The 13,290-nt window shown below is 46.9% G+C and overlaps 3 protein-coding genes across 3 annotated transcripts; 2 read left to right on the top strand and 1 right to left on the bottom strand.

The window, feature by feature from the left end:
• Window positions 1–4,519: 4,519 nt before the first annotated feature.
• On the top strand, window positions 4,520–4,871 carry N7506_005395 (uncharacterized protein; the record flags this gene model as incomplete). The annotated part of the gene is made up of 2 exons (XM_056954689.1): window positions 4,520–4,575; window positions 4,631–4,871. 2 exons carry the CDS (start codon window positions 4,520–4,522, stop codon window positions 4,869–4,871), a joined length of 297 nt encoding a protein of 98 aa, XP_056813578.1.
• A 4,057-nt stretch (window positions 4,872–8,928) lies between these two features.
• On the top strand, window positions 8,929–9,435 carry N7506_005394 (uncharacterized protein; the record flags this gene model as incomplete). The annotated part of the gene is made up of 2 exons (XM_056954688.1): window positions 8,929–9,126; window positions 9,196–9,435. 2 exons carry the CDS (start codon window positions 8,929–8,931, stop codon window positions 9,433–9,435), a joined length of 438 nt encoding a protein of 145 aa, XP_056813577.1.
• A 290-nt stretch (window positions 9,436–9,725) lies between these two features.
• On the bottom strand, window positions 9,726–10,067 carry N7506_005393 (uncharacterized protein; the record flags this gene model as incomplete). Its single annotated transcript, XM_056954687.1, has 1 exon — window positions 9,726–10,067. One exon carries the CDS (start codon window positions 10,065–10,067, stop codon window positions 9,726–9,728), a length of 342 nt encoding a protein of 113 aa, XP_056813576.1.
• Between the last annotated feature and the right edge of the window lie 3,223 nt (window positions 10,068–13,290).

Genomic DNA, 13,290 nt, shown 5'->3' with positions numbered 1-13,290 from the left:
ATTTACCTCGCATTGAAGTTCACCTCAAAAGCTCCTATCTATGTCCCAGTTTCCATCTTCCTGCGTTGCAGACAAGACATGGTCACACTTAATTACTGCTAGTAGGGCCAATATTGCCAGGAGCGAAACAGCAGCCTCATATATAAACAACCCTAAGTTTCGTGGAGAGCGTCGTTCTTTGAGGGGCCTCAGTATTTTCAAGGGTAAGAGAAGGAAAAGGGCAGAACATTGTAATTTGTGTGCTGGACCTGCTATCTCGTGGCACTAATTGATTGAATTGCAACGTTGCATCAGAAATTCATAGAATATATTCAATCGTCGCAAAAGCCTTTCCAAACGGCATAGTACGGAATTAGGGTTTTGATATGGTAAATAAATACATAAGAATGCGGAATGCAGATTTTCTTACGTTAGAGACCGCCCAATAAATCATAATTCCGCCCAACCAAATATTACAGAGCTGGTCGTAACACGGACTTACACTTACTTTACATGGCCAAATGCAAAGGTTGCAAACAGCCTTCACCGCCGTTCGCGGCGGTGAAGTGCTCAATTGCCAGAAAACATGCGACCTGCCGTAAAGGGGCGGTCTCAACGACTTGCAAGTCATAAAGGTGAGTAGAGGTGAGACGAAGAAAAATTGCGAGAATCGCTAAACAGTCATTGCAATATATATATATTCCTCACTATGATTCTTGGGGCCTCCTCCCCATCAGGAATCCTACAATTTCCCAAGGTTCTCCCGCAAGGAACCGCGTTTGTTGCCTGTGCTGGCATTTTTGGGTGCACGTGTGGAATGCGCGATGCGGATTCTCAGCGGCACAATAACAGAATTGCCGAGAGACATGGTAAGAGATGGCATAACGCATATTCCGATGGAGGTAGCTAGTGTGCCTGTTCTAAATACACGTATTTTGGTTGATTGTGCTTTTGCAGTGGCTTGGGCGTTTCAAGTATGGACAAAACCGAACCCATGGTGCCTACATAGCAACATTTACAAAAGTACATATGTAGGTAGATATGTATGTTTATATAGCTAAATCCTATTCTCACAATTAAAACGGGGGATGAAGTTGCTTGGGGTCATAATATTGATCCATACAGACACCGCGTGTCGTTGAGACTTGCGGTATACATACATTGCACATTTAGGATTATCTTCGCCAGTCTTAGTCCGCGTAGGATAATTATTCGAGCGGTGTGTATTTTTGTTACAAGGATAAACGACAAACAATTATATCATCATGACTTGAATATACCGAGTATCAATATGCAGAACAGGGTACATCAACGAGATGATCTTCATAGGTCATTCCATTCTCCGGCAAGGTTGTCGCGAAGCTCCCGGTCGTCGCATTTGTGGTCAACTGCCTTTCTGCTGACTCGTAGGTTGAGGTGAGTTATTGAAGACGAGTCAGAAAACAATGCAATGAGATCGAATGGGGGAAGCGCTACATCATATTTGTGAGCTGAAATTCGAATTAGTAATATCCGTATTTTCTATGCTCAAAGATCCTGTTTTTGAGCTCTCAGGCCTCCTCTTTCAGATACGCTACCTCATCTAAGACCGTCCTCCTCGGTCATCTCGTTTTTCAGCACGCCCTCGATTCTTTTGGTACCTCTCGCCTCTTCGTCAGGTGGCATGCCTTTGAACACAGCATTTTGGTCGTGTTGGAAGCCCTTGCCTCTCTAAGAGTTGACGTCATCCGTGGCGAGCTGCTGTTTCGAGTCACTGCGGGGATTGATTGTCCTAAAAATATCGCTTTGGTCGTTACCCCGAACCCCGTTTGAGAATGGTTCATGGGAATTGAACTTTCCGTAAGTCCATCTCTCTTTATGCATATAAAATTTTATCTCCTTCAGAACATAGTTGACAGAAAACCGTAAACCAACACGATTTGCTAAGTACATTTGTTGGTCTCGCCAGCTAGGTACTGTGTTCACAATTAAGTGAACAGGGGTTTGCCTTTTGAAGCCGAGAATATATTGATTAATGATTAATCCGGGCGGTGAGTGGGAATGGTTACATGTCACTCGGTCCGCACATGCAGGGGCAGGTGGGACAACAGTTGTGGCTCCCATATATGTGAGGAGTCATATGGACTTACAATTGGTTTGAGACAGTTCGGAGTAGTTTCCCTTTTCAGTCCGAGAAATATTATCATTCGTCACGCTAGTTACAGAAAAACTCGAAATCAAATTGATCCGTGCAAAGCTCACCAACATGCGAGTTTAGTATGGTTGCGGGATTTAATTGATTGTTCCTTGTCTGTTCTATGCGTTGAAAGCTATGAGAAAACATTCCAAGTTCAAAGTAATTCCATGGTTAAACCATACCTTGTCATTATACGAATATCAGTCTGGATCCTTGGAATACCACTGTGATGAATTAATGTGTGAGTAACACCAATAAGTCGAACAACTTCGTCCCACGACCCTTCTAGAATGAAAACCAGTTAGCAGCTTGTTTGACGAGCAATTAGATCATCGCATGGCTGGGTGCAGTGAGGATTTTAAAACGTCTGAATGAGACATTTACCGATAATGGTTCCAGAAGCATGCATATGGAACTTCAATCCCGATTCCGCAACAAGTGCCTGAATACCTGCAATTTCATGGGTAAAGGATGATTTTTGAGATCCGATCTAAACAGTTACACAACGCCACGATATGAGCGATATGGACAATAGCATAATTCGTCTCCACATGGAGCAAGGTGGAAGTAATGCGGTAGGACTTACCGGTATTGGGGAGAAATCGGCAGTGCAGTGCGAAGGGGTATCTGCTGTAGTTCCTGTGGAGGTCATGCTGATCCTGATGGCCATATAATTTTGCCAATACTCTGTTTTATTGTAATTGTTAGGAGCACAGGGCTGAAATATATATGTAAAATTAACGCATCATTATGACGCATACGAAGAATCGGTGAAAATTGGCCCTACGACAGTTATTTACGCCCGCCCGTCGCCCGCCGCCCCCACCACCTGATTGGTTGGCAGGCCGATAAGGTATATTTCGAGTGAGGGTCGCAAGGAAAACCGAGCTTATCTCCCCGCAGATCTGCACGATTGCTCTCTTTGCGTTAGTCCCACCCGTGGAGAGCAAGGTTACAATTTCCCCCAAAGCATGAACAGGAACTGGGGGAGCGCAATTTGTGCGCTTTCTTTAGGTAATGAGCGAGGGTATTAAAAGCAACATTTGCCGAGTCTCTCCAGGGGTTGGGTGAATGTATTTTGCCGGGAAGGAATAATTGGGGTATCTTGGCCGCTATGCATTGGCTTCAAATTTTGGAGAAAGAAGCCCGGAGTTGAGCAACTGGTGCTAAACATTTTCAACGGCAATACGCTCTAACAGCCAAGGTCCGGAAGAATGCGTCTCACCTGAAGAACGGAAAACCAAAGGAACATGCCGCAGACATCGGATCCGGAGTCATCATCCACACGAATTTTTGTGATATCTGTGGCAGCGTCCTTCTAGAATATGGGGTATATGTTGGATCCCGACTATTGGCTTGCCAGTTAGACTGAAATTAGTCATAGGATGTTGACAAGAATGAATTTTGCTATATTTGCGTTGGCTCGTTAGACGGCACTGATGGTTTACCCCCCAAGATTGAATTCTTGAGCAAGGCTAAGGCAAGCTGGATTCCCGAAATACCTAGTAAGTCGAGCACCCGCACATCCTACTGTGACCTCGCTTTCCGCAGTCTAGACGGACAGACCCACAGTTCAACACATCCAACACAACACTAAAACGAGGCTAGGAAAAAAAAAAGTCCATGATTTCTAGGATGAAACTGTAGGCACTTTCCGGTGATTAATGTTGAGTCGCTCGCAGATGAGGTGATTAGAACAAAAACAAGAAATATGAGCCTGTCATTGCAGATTGAATAGCAACCAGTGTCTCAATTTTAGAGAGCCGTGAAGGATTCAACAGTCAGCCAACGTTTCTTGACCAACTCAGCATCCTGTTCTTCAACACGACTCTTGCTCGTCTCTCTCGCTGAGCATCTAAAGGGACCAAACTGTGCAAATAGACGCTGTAAAGAGAAGCCACGGGTTTCAACAGGTCTCAAACAAGAGAGATGTCCTGAACGCGTTCTACCAATCAGCGCACTTGCGCAACAGAAGGAACCGAGAAGCCTATAAATTCGTCCTCTACCCCCGGCAATTTGCTCTACATTTTATTCACTTGACTCTGCAAAGTCGAGCAGGCTCGTGTCTGAGTCACCTGATAAGTTCTCCCCTTTGACACAGAACCGAATTTCCACTGTGCTGGAATTGATAGGATACATCCAGGACACAAGCCAGACAGTGTCTGTGAGGGATATAGGTATGATTCCCACCAGATGCACTGCCATTCACATCAGCCGGTCAAAGATACGAGTTTTGGATTAGCTGATCAAGGTGTCTATGCGCAGATGCCTCCGCCACAGCAGTCGACTAGTTGATCTACTGTATAGCCACTGTGTGCTCCCAAGAGATAGGCGAATATCCGCGTCGCAGGTATGTCAACAGCAATGTATGAAGAGATGGCCAGCTTGAATAACGAGAACTCTCGTCGCTGCTCTCTTCCGTGAGTCACCTTGCTATGATGCTTTGAATATCAAATGGTGCTAACATAGTTTAAGTTCTTTCAAATTAACCACCAGCATGGGAGCCTCCGATTTGGGCGAAGAGCGCCGACTGCCTCCTCTTCCCCAGATTTTGCCTCTTCCTTCTCCCGGTCCTTTCAACCCATTCAACACAAAAGATGCCCTAGTTCCCACCACCCCTAGACCTCAGGACACCTCCCAATTCAAGTCACCTTGGGCAGCTGCCGATCACATCGTCGCTCCCTCTTCACCAGCTAACCCGGCCGAAAGTTGTTGACGAGAGGGCTTTGCCATACAAAAGTCCGGTGCAGGAGACTGGCCCAATGACCTCTCTCAGAACGAAACCATGGCCCTTTTGGCCCCGCAAAAGCTCAACCGCAAATCGTCGCAGTTATGTGAACCTTAGCCTGGCCTGTCTCACTTACCCTGAAGATGATGCGATTTCAACAGAACCGAGTACATTCGAACAAATGCACGATCGCAAGGACTGCAGCTCTTTGCCGTCTCTTTGTCCCAAGACTTGGCTACCAGAAGATGTGAGTCATGGATTGTCTCCCCGATCTGCAAGCTAATGATTGACAGTGAACCATTGGCATCGCACCGGAGGGCCCGAGGATACAGCACCCCGTTAGTGACAAATACAAAACCATGGCCTTCACACTATTCTTGGCCCCGACGCTTCAAACCACACAACATACCCTAGATGAAGAATATAAACCAGAGGAGCGGGCCAATAGCGGGTGCGAACATCCGAGTGCGAGCTTCGCTACATGGAAGTTGGAGACATCCATTGTTCCTTATAGTGTGAGTGACTTACCGCGTTCTCCGCTGCGCTACATCAGTTATTTGTATAATTTCTTGTGCTCCAGGACATCAACACAATTGCTGATTTTCTTGCCGTTGTACATGAGGGCAGCCCATCGCCACCGTGAAACATCCCTGTTGGAAGTCCTATCGCCGGATAGGAGATAAGACTAGGTGGCACTACGACGCGTGCTCCATCGCGTCTTCGCCCTCACCGCCTTCACTCCATGAATGGCGGAGTGTCTGGCCGTCCGCATTGCGAAACATTCATCCATCACGACTATATGATTGCTTGTGTCTGGTGAGGTTGTCACGCCCTATGCTGCCCTGAGAATACGCGTTGCGCCACAGCCCGGCTTTTTTGGAGCAACGGCCGGAGAGTGCGACGGACCAGAATACAACATGGCATGAATTGTGTGCGTTGTTTTGCCGAAGAGGATTGTATGTGATCTGTTTGGCAAGTTCATATGACCACGAAGCTCACTGATCGTCTCGTCTCAAGCGTACACAGCGTGCCCTCTGCAAACTTTATGAACAGATAAGTTATGAAATCTCGTCCAAGTGGTAAGCCTTGCTGACTCGGATCTCACAGCAGGGCCCCTCATGCTCCCGTCACTCGAGTCGAATGCGAAGCGAGCAATCTTTTCTGCTCGACCTCCTCTGTACCGATGCGACCGCAAGCTATCTGTCCCTTCCTCATGACCACTGGTGGCACGGACGAGGAATCACTGGAATGTTCACATCGTCTCGGCCCTTCTCTCAGTCGACTCTGTGCATCAGTCATGTGCTGGTGTGTCTACTCGATACAAAGCTCAAGCCACAATGGGCTTATGTCACAGTGCCTCGGCATTCGAACAAAGTGAAAGAATGGCCTCCTTGTGGATCAAATTCCTGACGTCCAATGGGTGATCCTCATTATCCTCGATTCGCATCTCACGTCTTTTGATGCCTGGCAGCTTGACAGGCACCGGGATAAGCTCATGTTTCAGTCTGGCTCATGGCGGACGAGTCCTACTTTCGCCGACGAGCAGGCTGTGAGTCTAAGTCTGCGTGCAAGGGGAAGGTGGGGTGGGACCCCATTGTTTCGAGCCTACAGATGAACATTGGCCATATCAGGTACGAATCGATAAAAGGGGACGGTAGGGTGTCGAGTCATAGCCGAGTCAACTATAGGGCCACGAGCAAAGAGATGGCGTCCGATAGATTCACCTGATCTTACTCCGCGTTGCTGGGCCGGTGGACGTATTCCAGCAGGTGGAACCAATAAATGGAAACGAGCGAGCGGGGGAGACCAACCGGACATACACGGCGCCGCATCGAAGCCACTGTCAGACCTCCTGTGGTGTCTTTGGACAGATCTTGGTATTCTTGATGCCTAGGCACCCTTTTTTTCTATCGAAGTCAGAGCAAAACGTGCAACATGTGCAAAGGTGTTTTATCCAAGAGGTCACTGCAGCTGCAGGTCAGCAGTGCGTCCTACGTCGAATGTCCTTGAGCGTGGCTTATTTGCTAGGCACCGCGCTTTGACGACATTTGGCATATCTCCGTTCGAGCTGATCCTTTGTGAATGTGGGTTTCTGCTGCGGCTTCAAGCCAAGTAGATCGCATCGCAACGTTTGTCGTAAGTGCTGGCGGGATCGTCTTTGCCAGATCTGGTCAAGATGGCGCTTGCTAGACTCGGTCAGGCTGCAACCGTGTTCTCTACAGAGTAGGATATGCTCGATCGCGTGAACTCGATTACTATGCCCAAAAGGCAATGGCGATCGCTTTGGGTGCAGTAGTGAATATTGATAATGGGAGAGGACAGGCGATATAAATCGTAGTTGCTAACGGGAATATTCACGGGGTTGCGACGGCTCCCATGTAGAAGCAGCCAATCGGAAATTTTCGAGCCAAGCCCCTCAATCTCTTCGTTGTCTTTATTGGGAATCCACTTTGACTCGCGACCGTTGTGGATGTAGGCATTCTACAGCAGAGTAGGAAGAAGTAAGTGACTTGCAAGCCGCCTGAAGCGGCAAAATTGACTACGCGAGGAACAGTCTATCGCATCACCATAATTATCTGAGCAACAAAGTGTATTTCGAGCGCTCCTCATTCAATGCTTCACCTACACCTGGTAGGTCTGATCGTGGGTGTTTTGCCTGTGTTTGCATTGGACCAGCTCGATCGAATTGATGGCTGTGTGCGAACTTTACTGAGTAAACACCGGGGGACCATCGTAGCAAGTGATGCCAAATGAGGGAGTTCCACCGTTGAAAATGTCATACTTGAACAAGATACCCCTACTTCAGCTTACATGAAATATATATCTACGTGCTGACGCCCACTAATCCTCCAATTGCCAGAATAGTACAAAATCATGGTCAAATTCTATATTTTATGATGATTCCTATGAAATCGAGTCTATAACCTAGCCAGTGTTTTCCATGACTTTTATTACCAGGTCGTTACCGTTGAATCTTATCTTGCTTCTTGGAGTAGTTGAACCCCGGATTGGGCCGGGGAAAACGTCGGGCCGAGATCTGGGCTTATAGCATGCACAAAACTGTCGGAATGTGTGGAACCTTGTTATGTCATTTGTTGTATTAGGTAACGTGATCGTAATGTTCTCTAGTCTAGTGGGTCCGCGCTACCTAACAAAACTGTATGGTCAGGGGGACATTTCGAATCAAGATTCCTGGCTATCTCATTCGTGCATGCGACAGGCCCGCAGCTGTTCCGACATAATTACCACCTAGTACAATAGCCAGCAATAGGGGTAATAACAACTCAGAGTTCACAACAGCAGGTGATTGGCCGGTGCAGACTGTAGTTGACAGAATTCAACAGGTTGAACGTTAATTCCGCTGCAAGACATATATTTCCGACGAAAACTAGCGGCTCAGGGCGGTCCCAACCGCGACCAAAATTCACAAAGATTCGTAGTTTTACTCGTACGAATATTTATAAGCAGTGAAAGCTTTTTATTTTATTCGTGCCGACCTCTACACGGCTCCAGCTCTGAATAGATCAAATGGATGAAATAGCTGTGAAAATGGAGACAAGTTTTCGTCCACGTTAGGGCGGTGAGCATCAATAGTTGTGTTTTGTTTTAACCCCGATATGACCCTACCGACTTGCTTACCGCTCTCGCCGTTCTACAAAACCTCCATGTGTAGAAGGCAGATATATGACATCCACGTAAGCGGCCCGAACTGTGTCAAATAAAATCAGTTTACTCTCAATAGTAGACGAATGACGACAGCCATCAAATAAGATAAAGTAGAGAGTCCTTTGTAGCTGCCCAACTGTCAGTTTTTGGGATTGAATTATCGCAAAAAGTCACGAGACCCCCCCACGAGCAACCCCTCCCTAAATTCCGGGAAGTCGCCTTTTTCTCATTTACGGCACAAACCGCAAGGTCCTGAACACAGCTTTTATTGAATACATGGAAATGAAATAATTGATAATTGATTCATTGATCAAACACCGCCGACTGTCCTCGACTCCAACCACGATACGTTCGACGCCGTTCTGCGCAACCATCACCAATGTCTACAGACCAAAGGCCTGTGACACCACTTTCATCTGCTGGCGTCATAAACAGTGTTGGCCAAGCTTGGAATGAAGTCGGCCCTGTTGCCGAATCACTGGCAAGGTCCCCGCACTCAACTTTCAAGCGGTTCTTTCCCACAGATTTCCCGGCATGCCATGCTCCCATTAATGCTGCCATCGCAGAATATCTCAAGGTAAGTACAGCTTCTCGGCCTGGAGATTTCAAGTCTCGCATTTAATGACGCTCGACCCTTTCACTACAGACGAACCATACCGAATCGGTCAACACGTCGCAATTCAAGACAGGTGGATATGTTTTTTTCCCAGGCAAATCGTTGGTCGGGGAATCGTTCACAATGGTTATTCCTTTATACATAGTTGGTGAAGTGCGGGTCGAGGATCTCCACTTAGATGAAAAACATCATTACCATATCCCGAGGCCGTGCTATATCGATGTTCCTGAAGGTTCCAAACTGGTGGCGCTGATTGTTGACTCTAAATGATGCTCCCTATTTTCATCCTCGTTGTTTGCATTTGTATCAATTTCGAAGTATATAGAGATCTGGGAAGTGCATTATGTTTGGTACATTTAGTATACTATGATTTCCAAACCCCTGCTGCTTTTTGCTGTAAAAATTCCAAACCGATAGACTGCGCTCGGTGATATGGATGTCACCGAGGATTGCTATACTGAACCTCCCTCCGATAGATGCAGGACACAGGGCTGTTAGGCTCGTGAGCCAAGTTCTCACAAGGAACGCTCACACCCTCAGGGCGTCCGTGAGTCCTGACTTTAAAGCTGACCTGAATCCCACGCGACAGGCCCAGCGCCCCAGTTGTCAAACCCGCGAACCGAGGTCTGGTTAGAAATGCTTCCATTCTGAGGGTATCCGTGGTCCTGACTGTAAAGCTGACCTGTAACTAACGCGACAGGCTCAGCATCATAGTTGTCGAACCCGCGAACCGAGGTCTGGTAAGAAATGCTCGCATTCTGAAGGTACATGTTGTCCTGATTGTAAAGCTGGTCTGGAACCCACGCGACAGGTTCATAGTTGTCAAACCCGCAAGCCGAGGGCTGGTGGGCGGTCTCTTCGTTCTCAGGCCCACCCAAGCGTTGCCTGGTATCCTCAAACATTGAGTCATACGCATATGAAGGGCGTTCGGGAGGTTGTAGTCTACTTCCATTTGAATGTTCCTCCACCTGGATTACAGAACCACTCAAGCCTTGTTGACTGATATTGACGCAAACAGGTGCGCATTGAGTTGCTGTCTCATTGACGATATCTGGTCTCGAAGCATTATCAAGTAGCTCTAATATTGCCGATCAACAATGGTTAGAAAGACATTTGCAATCCGATACGCGGACGGTATGTTCGTACTTACCTGCGCTTGCAGCCGAGATATCTCGAGGCCCCAAACTCAAGTTGGGCAGGGGTTGGTCGCAACAAACTTGATCCCGAGTTTCTGAAGTATCAGGTGAACTGGTCAAAGATTTGTTACTTTGCATGGCAAATTTGTGCCCACGTACATCAATTGGTATTGAAGATGTCCGGTTTACACCTGCTGGTGACAAGGAATCGCCTAATATTGGATGAACTGTTAGACTAGATGTGGGAATTAGTGAAAACTTTGGACGTCTTACCTGCATAGCTTGCGACATGGCTCTCAGAAGTCGAGGATGTGGATGATGAAATGTATTCCAGATTCGGCACCGAGTTTGGAATTGAACAACCGTCATTTTGAAGCCTGAAAGCCCGAGTGCCTTGTAGGCAGCGCCAGTCTGATTGAAGCTTTTATTAACAAATAAACGCAGACAGTTGTTAGATACCTACCTTGCAAAGAACTGAATAAGCTTCCATCTTCTCCCTGTTCGGATTGAACAGATGACTCGATCCTATCCCATAAAGAGCTGAAAACCTTATTTGCCAGGTTGTCCATGACCGTGTTTTGTTCTAGATTGCAGACACCACGGCGTAGCAGTGAACCGATCACTACCTCCCTTTTCACTCCTTTGACTGTAAGTTCTTTCAACATGCTGGCGAAGTCAGCTTCAATTCCTTGGCCTTGCATTTTACTCACAATCTATCTGTGAAGTCGCTAGGCAGTCGAAACAAATTGCCCAGATATCTGTAATCCTGCGCCACATTGTAGCTTCCTAGTTCTCTGCACAATGCATCATATCTTGCTCCAACGCAGGCCCAGTCTTTGATTTTCAGAGAGATCTTCTCTGCATCACTGCTATCCAATCCTGCCGCGATAACTCTGCGAGTCATCCATTCGACCGAGTTGAGTCGAAGATAGGTTACACAGAACCTGTCTTGCAAATGATGAAAAAGGACCTTCAGAAAGCGCAAACGTATCAAATCTGCAGAGCTGCGAGTTTCTGCTTCCGTAAGTCCTTGGTAGATCGTTGCAATCGGACAAGCCACAGCTGAGGAATGTTCCGTGCTGCGCTTGGGATCTAAAAAGGAGTGGTGATCATTTGACCACAAATCGATATTTGATTGCAAAGACTCAGATATGTGTATTCTCTCAGTTTTAGACTTTTTCAATCTGTTTTTGATGCGGTTTCGACCGGGTGGATAAATCTGCTCTTTCGAACATTCAGGCAGGTGCTTCCAGAGTTTTGCAAGACAGTTCACAAACTGTCGGTAATTAGACTCAGACTGAATTTCGGAGAAGGACTACCAACTTGCTTGTCTGACAAAACATGCTGGACTTGGCTATGTCCATTTTGTTCTGCGACCGAACACGCTGTCGTCAATTTCCCAAGAATTATTTTGCTTTCTGTGATGCCCATGTTGAGTGACTTTGGAATTGGTGCGGAGAAAGCGAGGCCACACCTATTGCCTCTAAAATAAAACCAAGGGGCGAAATAATGACTAACGTGTGATAGGTCCGCACTAGCAGACTCAGTTCCCATAATCAAAATTCCAGGCATTACAATTAAAATGCAGTTCGACCGCTGATCACCAGTGAACAGCCATGGGGGCGTTTATCTATTGGCTATGAACCAACCTCACGGCCCCTGGCGGTAACACTAATGCAGCCACCAAAGTGGAACAAAGGCCCAGCCAGGTTTCATCGGCACTGCCCCATACTATTATCCTCGCTCTCATGAACATGGCTCCCACAGGAAGAGTGAATGCTGTGCGATGAACAGTTCAGGGCACGACGTTTCAATTTTGTCTCTGCCGGAACCTTTTTCGAATGTCTTACCATTTCAGGTTGACGAAATCAAATGAAACATTTTTCGATTCTATTGCTATCTAATTACAAACATTCCAAAAGCAATGCTTGGAAATTGCCGGTTGGTTTACCATGTGGGTGTCGGTGGCATTCGCATAAATGATCGACTTCGACGAGCGCTAAGCTACGGATTTCTGGGATTGTGACGTAGGTTCCCGGAGCTCTGTACTGGGTTTCTGGAAGCCGAACGCTCCTGGAATATGGCGTTAGCATCCCGGGAAAATACTCCTAGACAGGATCGTTCTTATAAGCCCCATGTGAATTTTGTCCCTCAATACATAATTACGAATGCTTGTACCCATTTGTCCTTCGTCGGCCCGCTAACAAAGCTACTCTTGCCAGGCTCCCACTACAGCATTTTTCGCATTGGGCATGGAAACATCCCTGTCTCATATCTTCTCCCGTTAAGGAAGCTTACCTTCCCTCAAGCGATTTTTAAAATATGTTCAAATTTAGATGACAGAATTCACCAGTTGTGGAATAACAAACTTGTTGACTTGCCTTCACCTCAAACAAATTTTTCATCTAGCTTCTTCTCTTGGAAACGAAGACTAGGCGGTCGAGGACAAAGAAGTTCCCTACCACAGATTTAGGCTCCCGTACCAAAAAGACAGCACAAGCTCCTATTCAAACCTGATGACTATTGCTAGAGGACACTGAATGTGAGCGCGCCTCAATATTGGGTGGTTGGTAACCTTTTCAAACGCCAGAAACTTATGAAAAGTGAGCACCCTCGCTTCTTGTCAGCGTAAGTGATCATGGATTATGGCGAGCGGTGATGTATTGATCACGCTTGAGTTCCACGGGCCCATTGCCGAAATACAACGTTTTGGTGGGCTATCATTTGCGGGGTGTGGATGTTGCCGGATGCCTTGGCTGTGACTCGTCCGTTGTTGGCCCAGGTGTTCAATCGAGTCATGTTATTGTGAACGCCACCGAGGTTTCGTCTTATTCAAAGCGCCATCAACACAAGACCATCCAGTGCATAAGCCTATACCGTCCATTGCACGTTGGGGACAGGGGTTTAGGGAGGCCCGCACGTTTGTCCGCCATTGGTCCGATGTCTTAATTTTCCTCAGTACACAGCCACAACAATGTTGTTTCGCAGG

Source organism: Penicillium brevicompactum, assembly GCF_028827555.1.
Source record: "Penicillium brevicompactum strain IBT 35665 chromosome Unknown utg000003l_segment0_segment0, whole genome shotgun sequence".
Classification (NCBI taxonomy): Eukaryota; Fungi; Ascomycota; class Eurotiomycetes; order Eurotiales; family Aspergillaceae; genus Penicillium; species Penicillium brevicompactum.
This window is presented reverse-complemented; position numbering and strand designations above follow the sequence as displayed.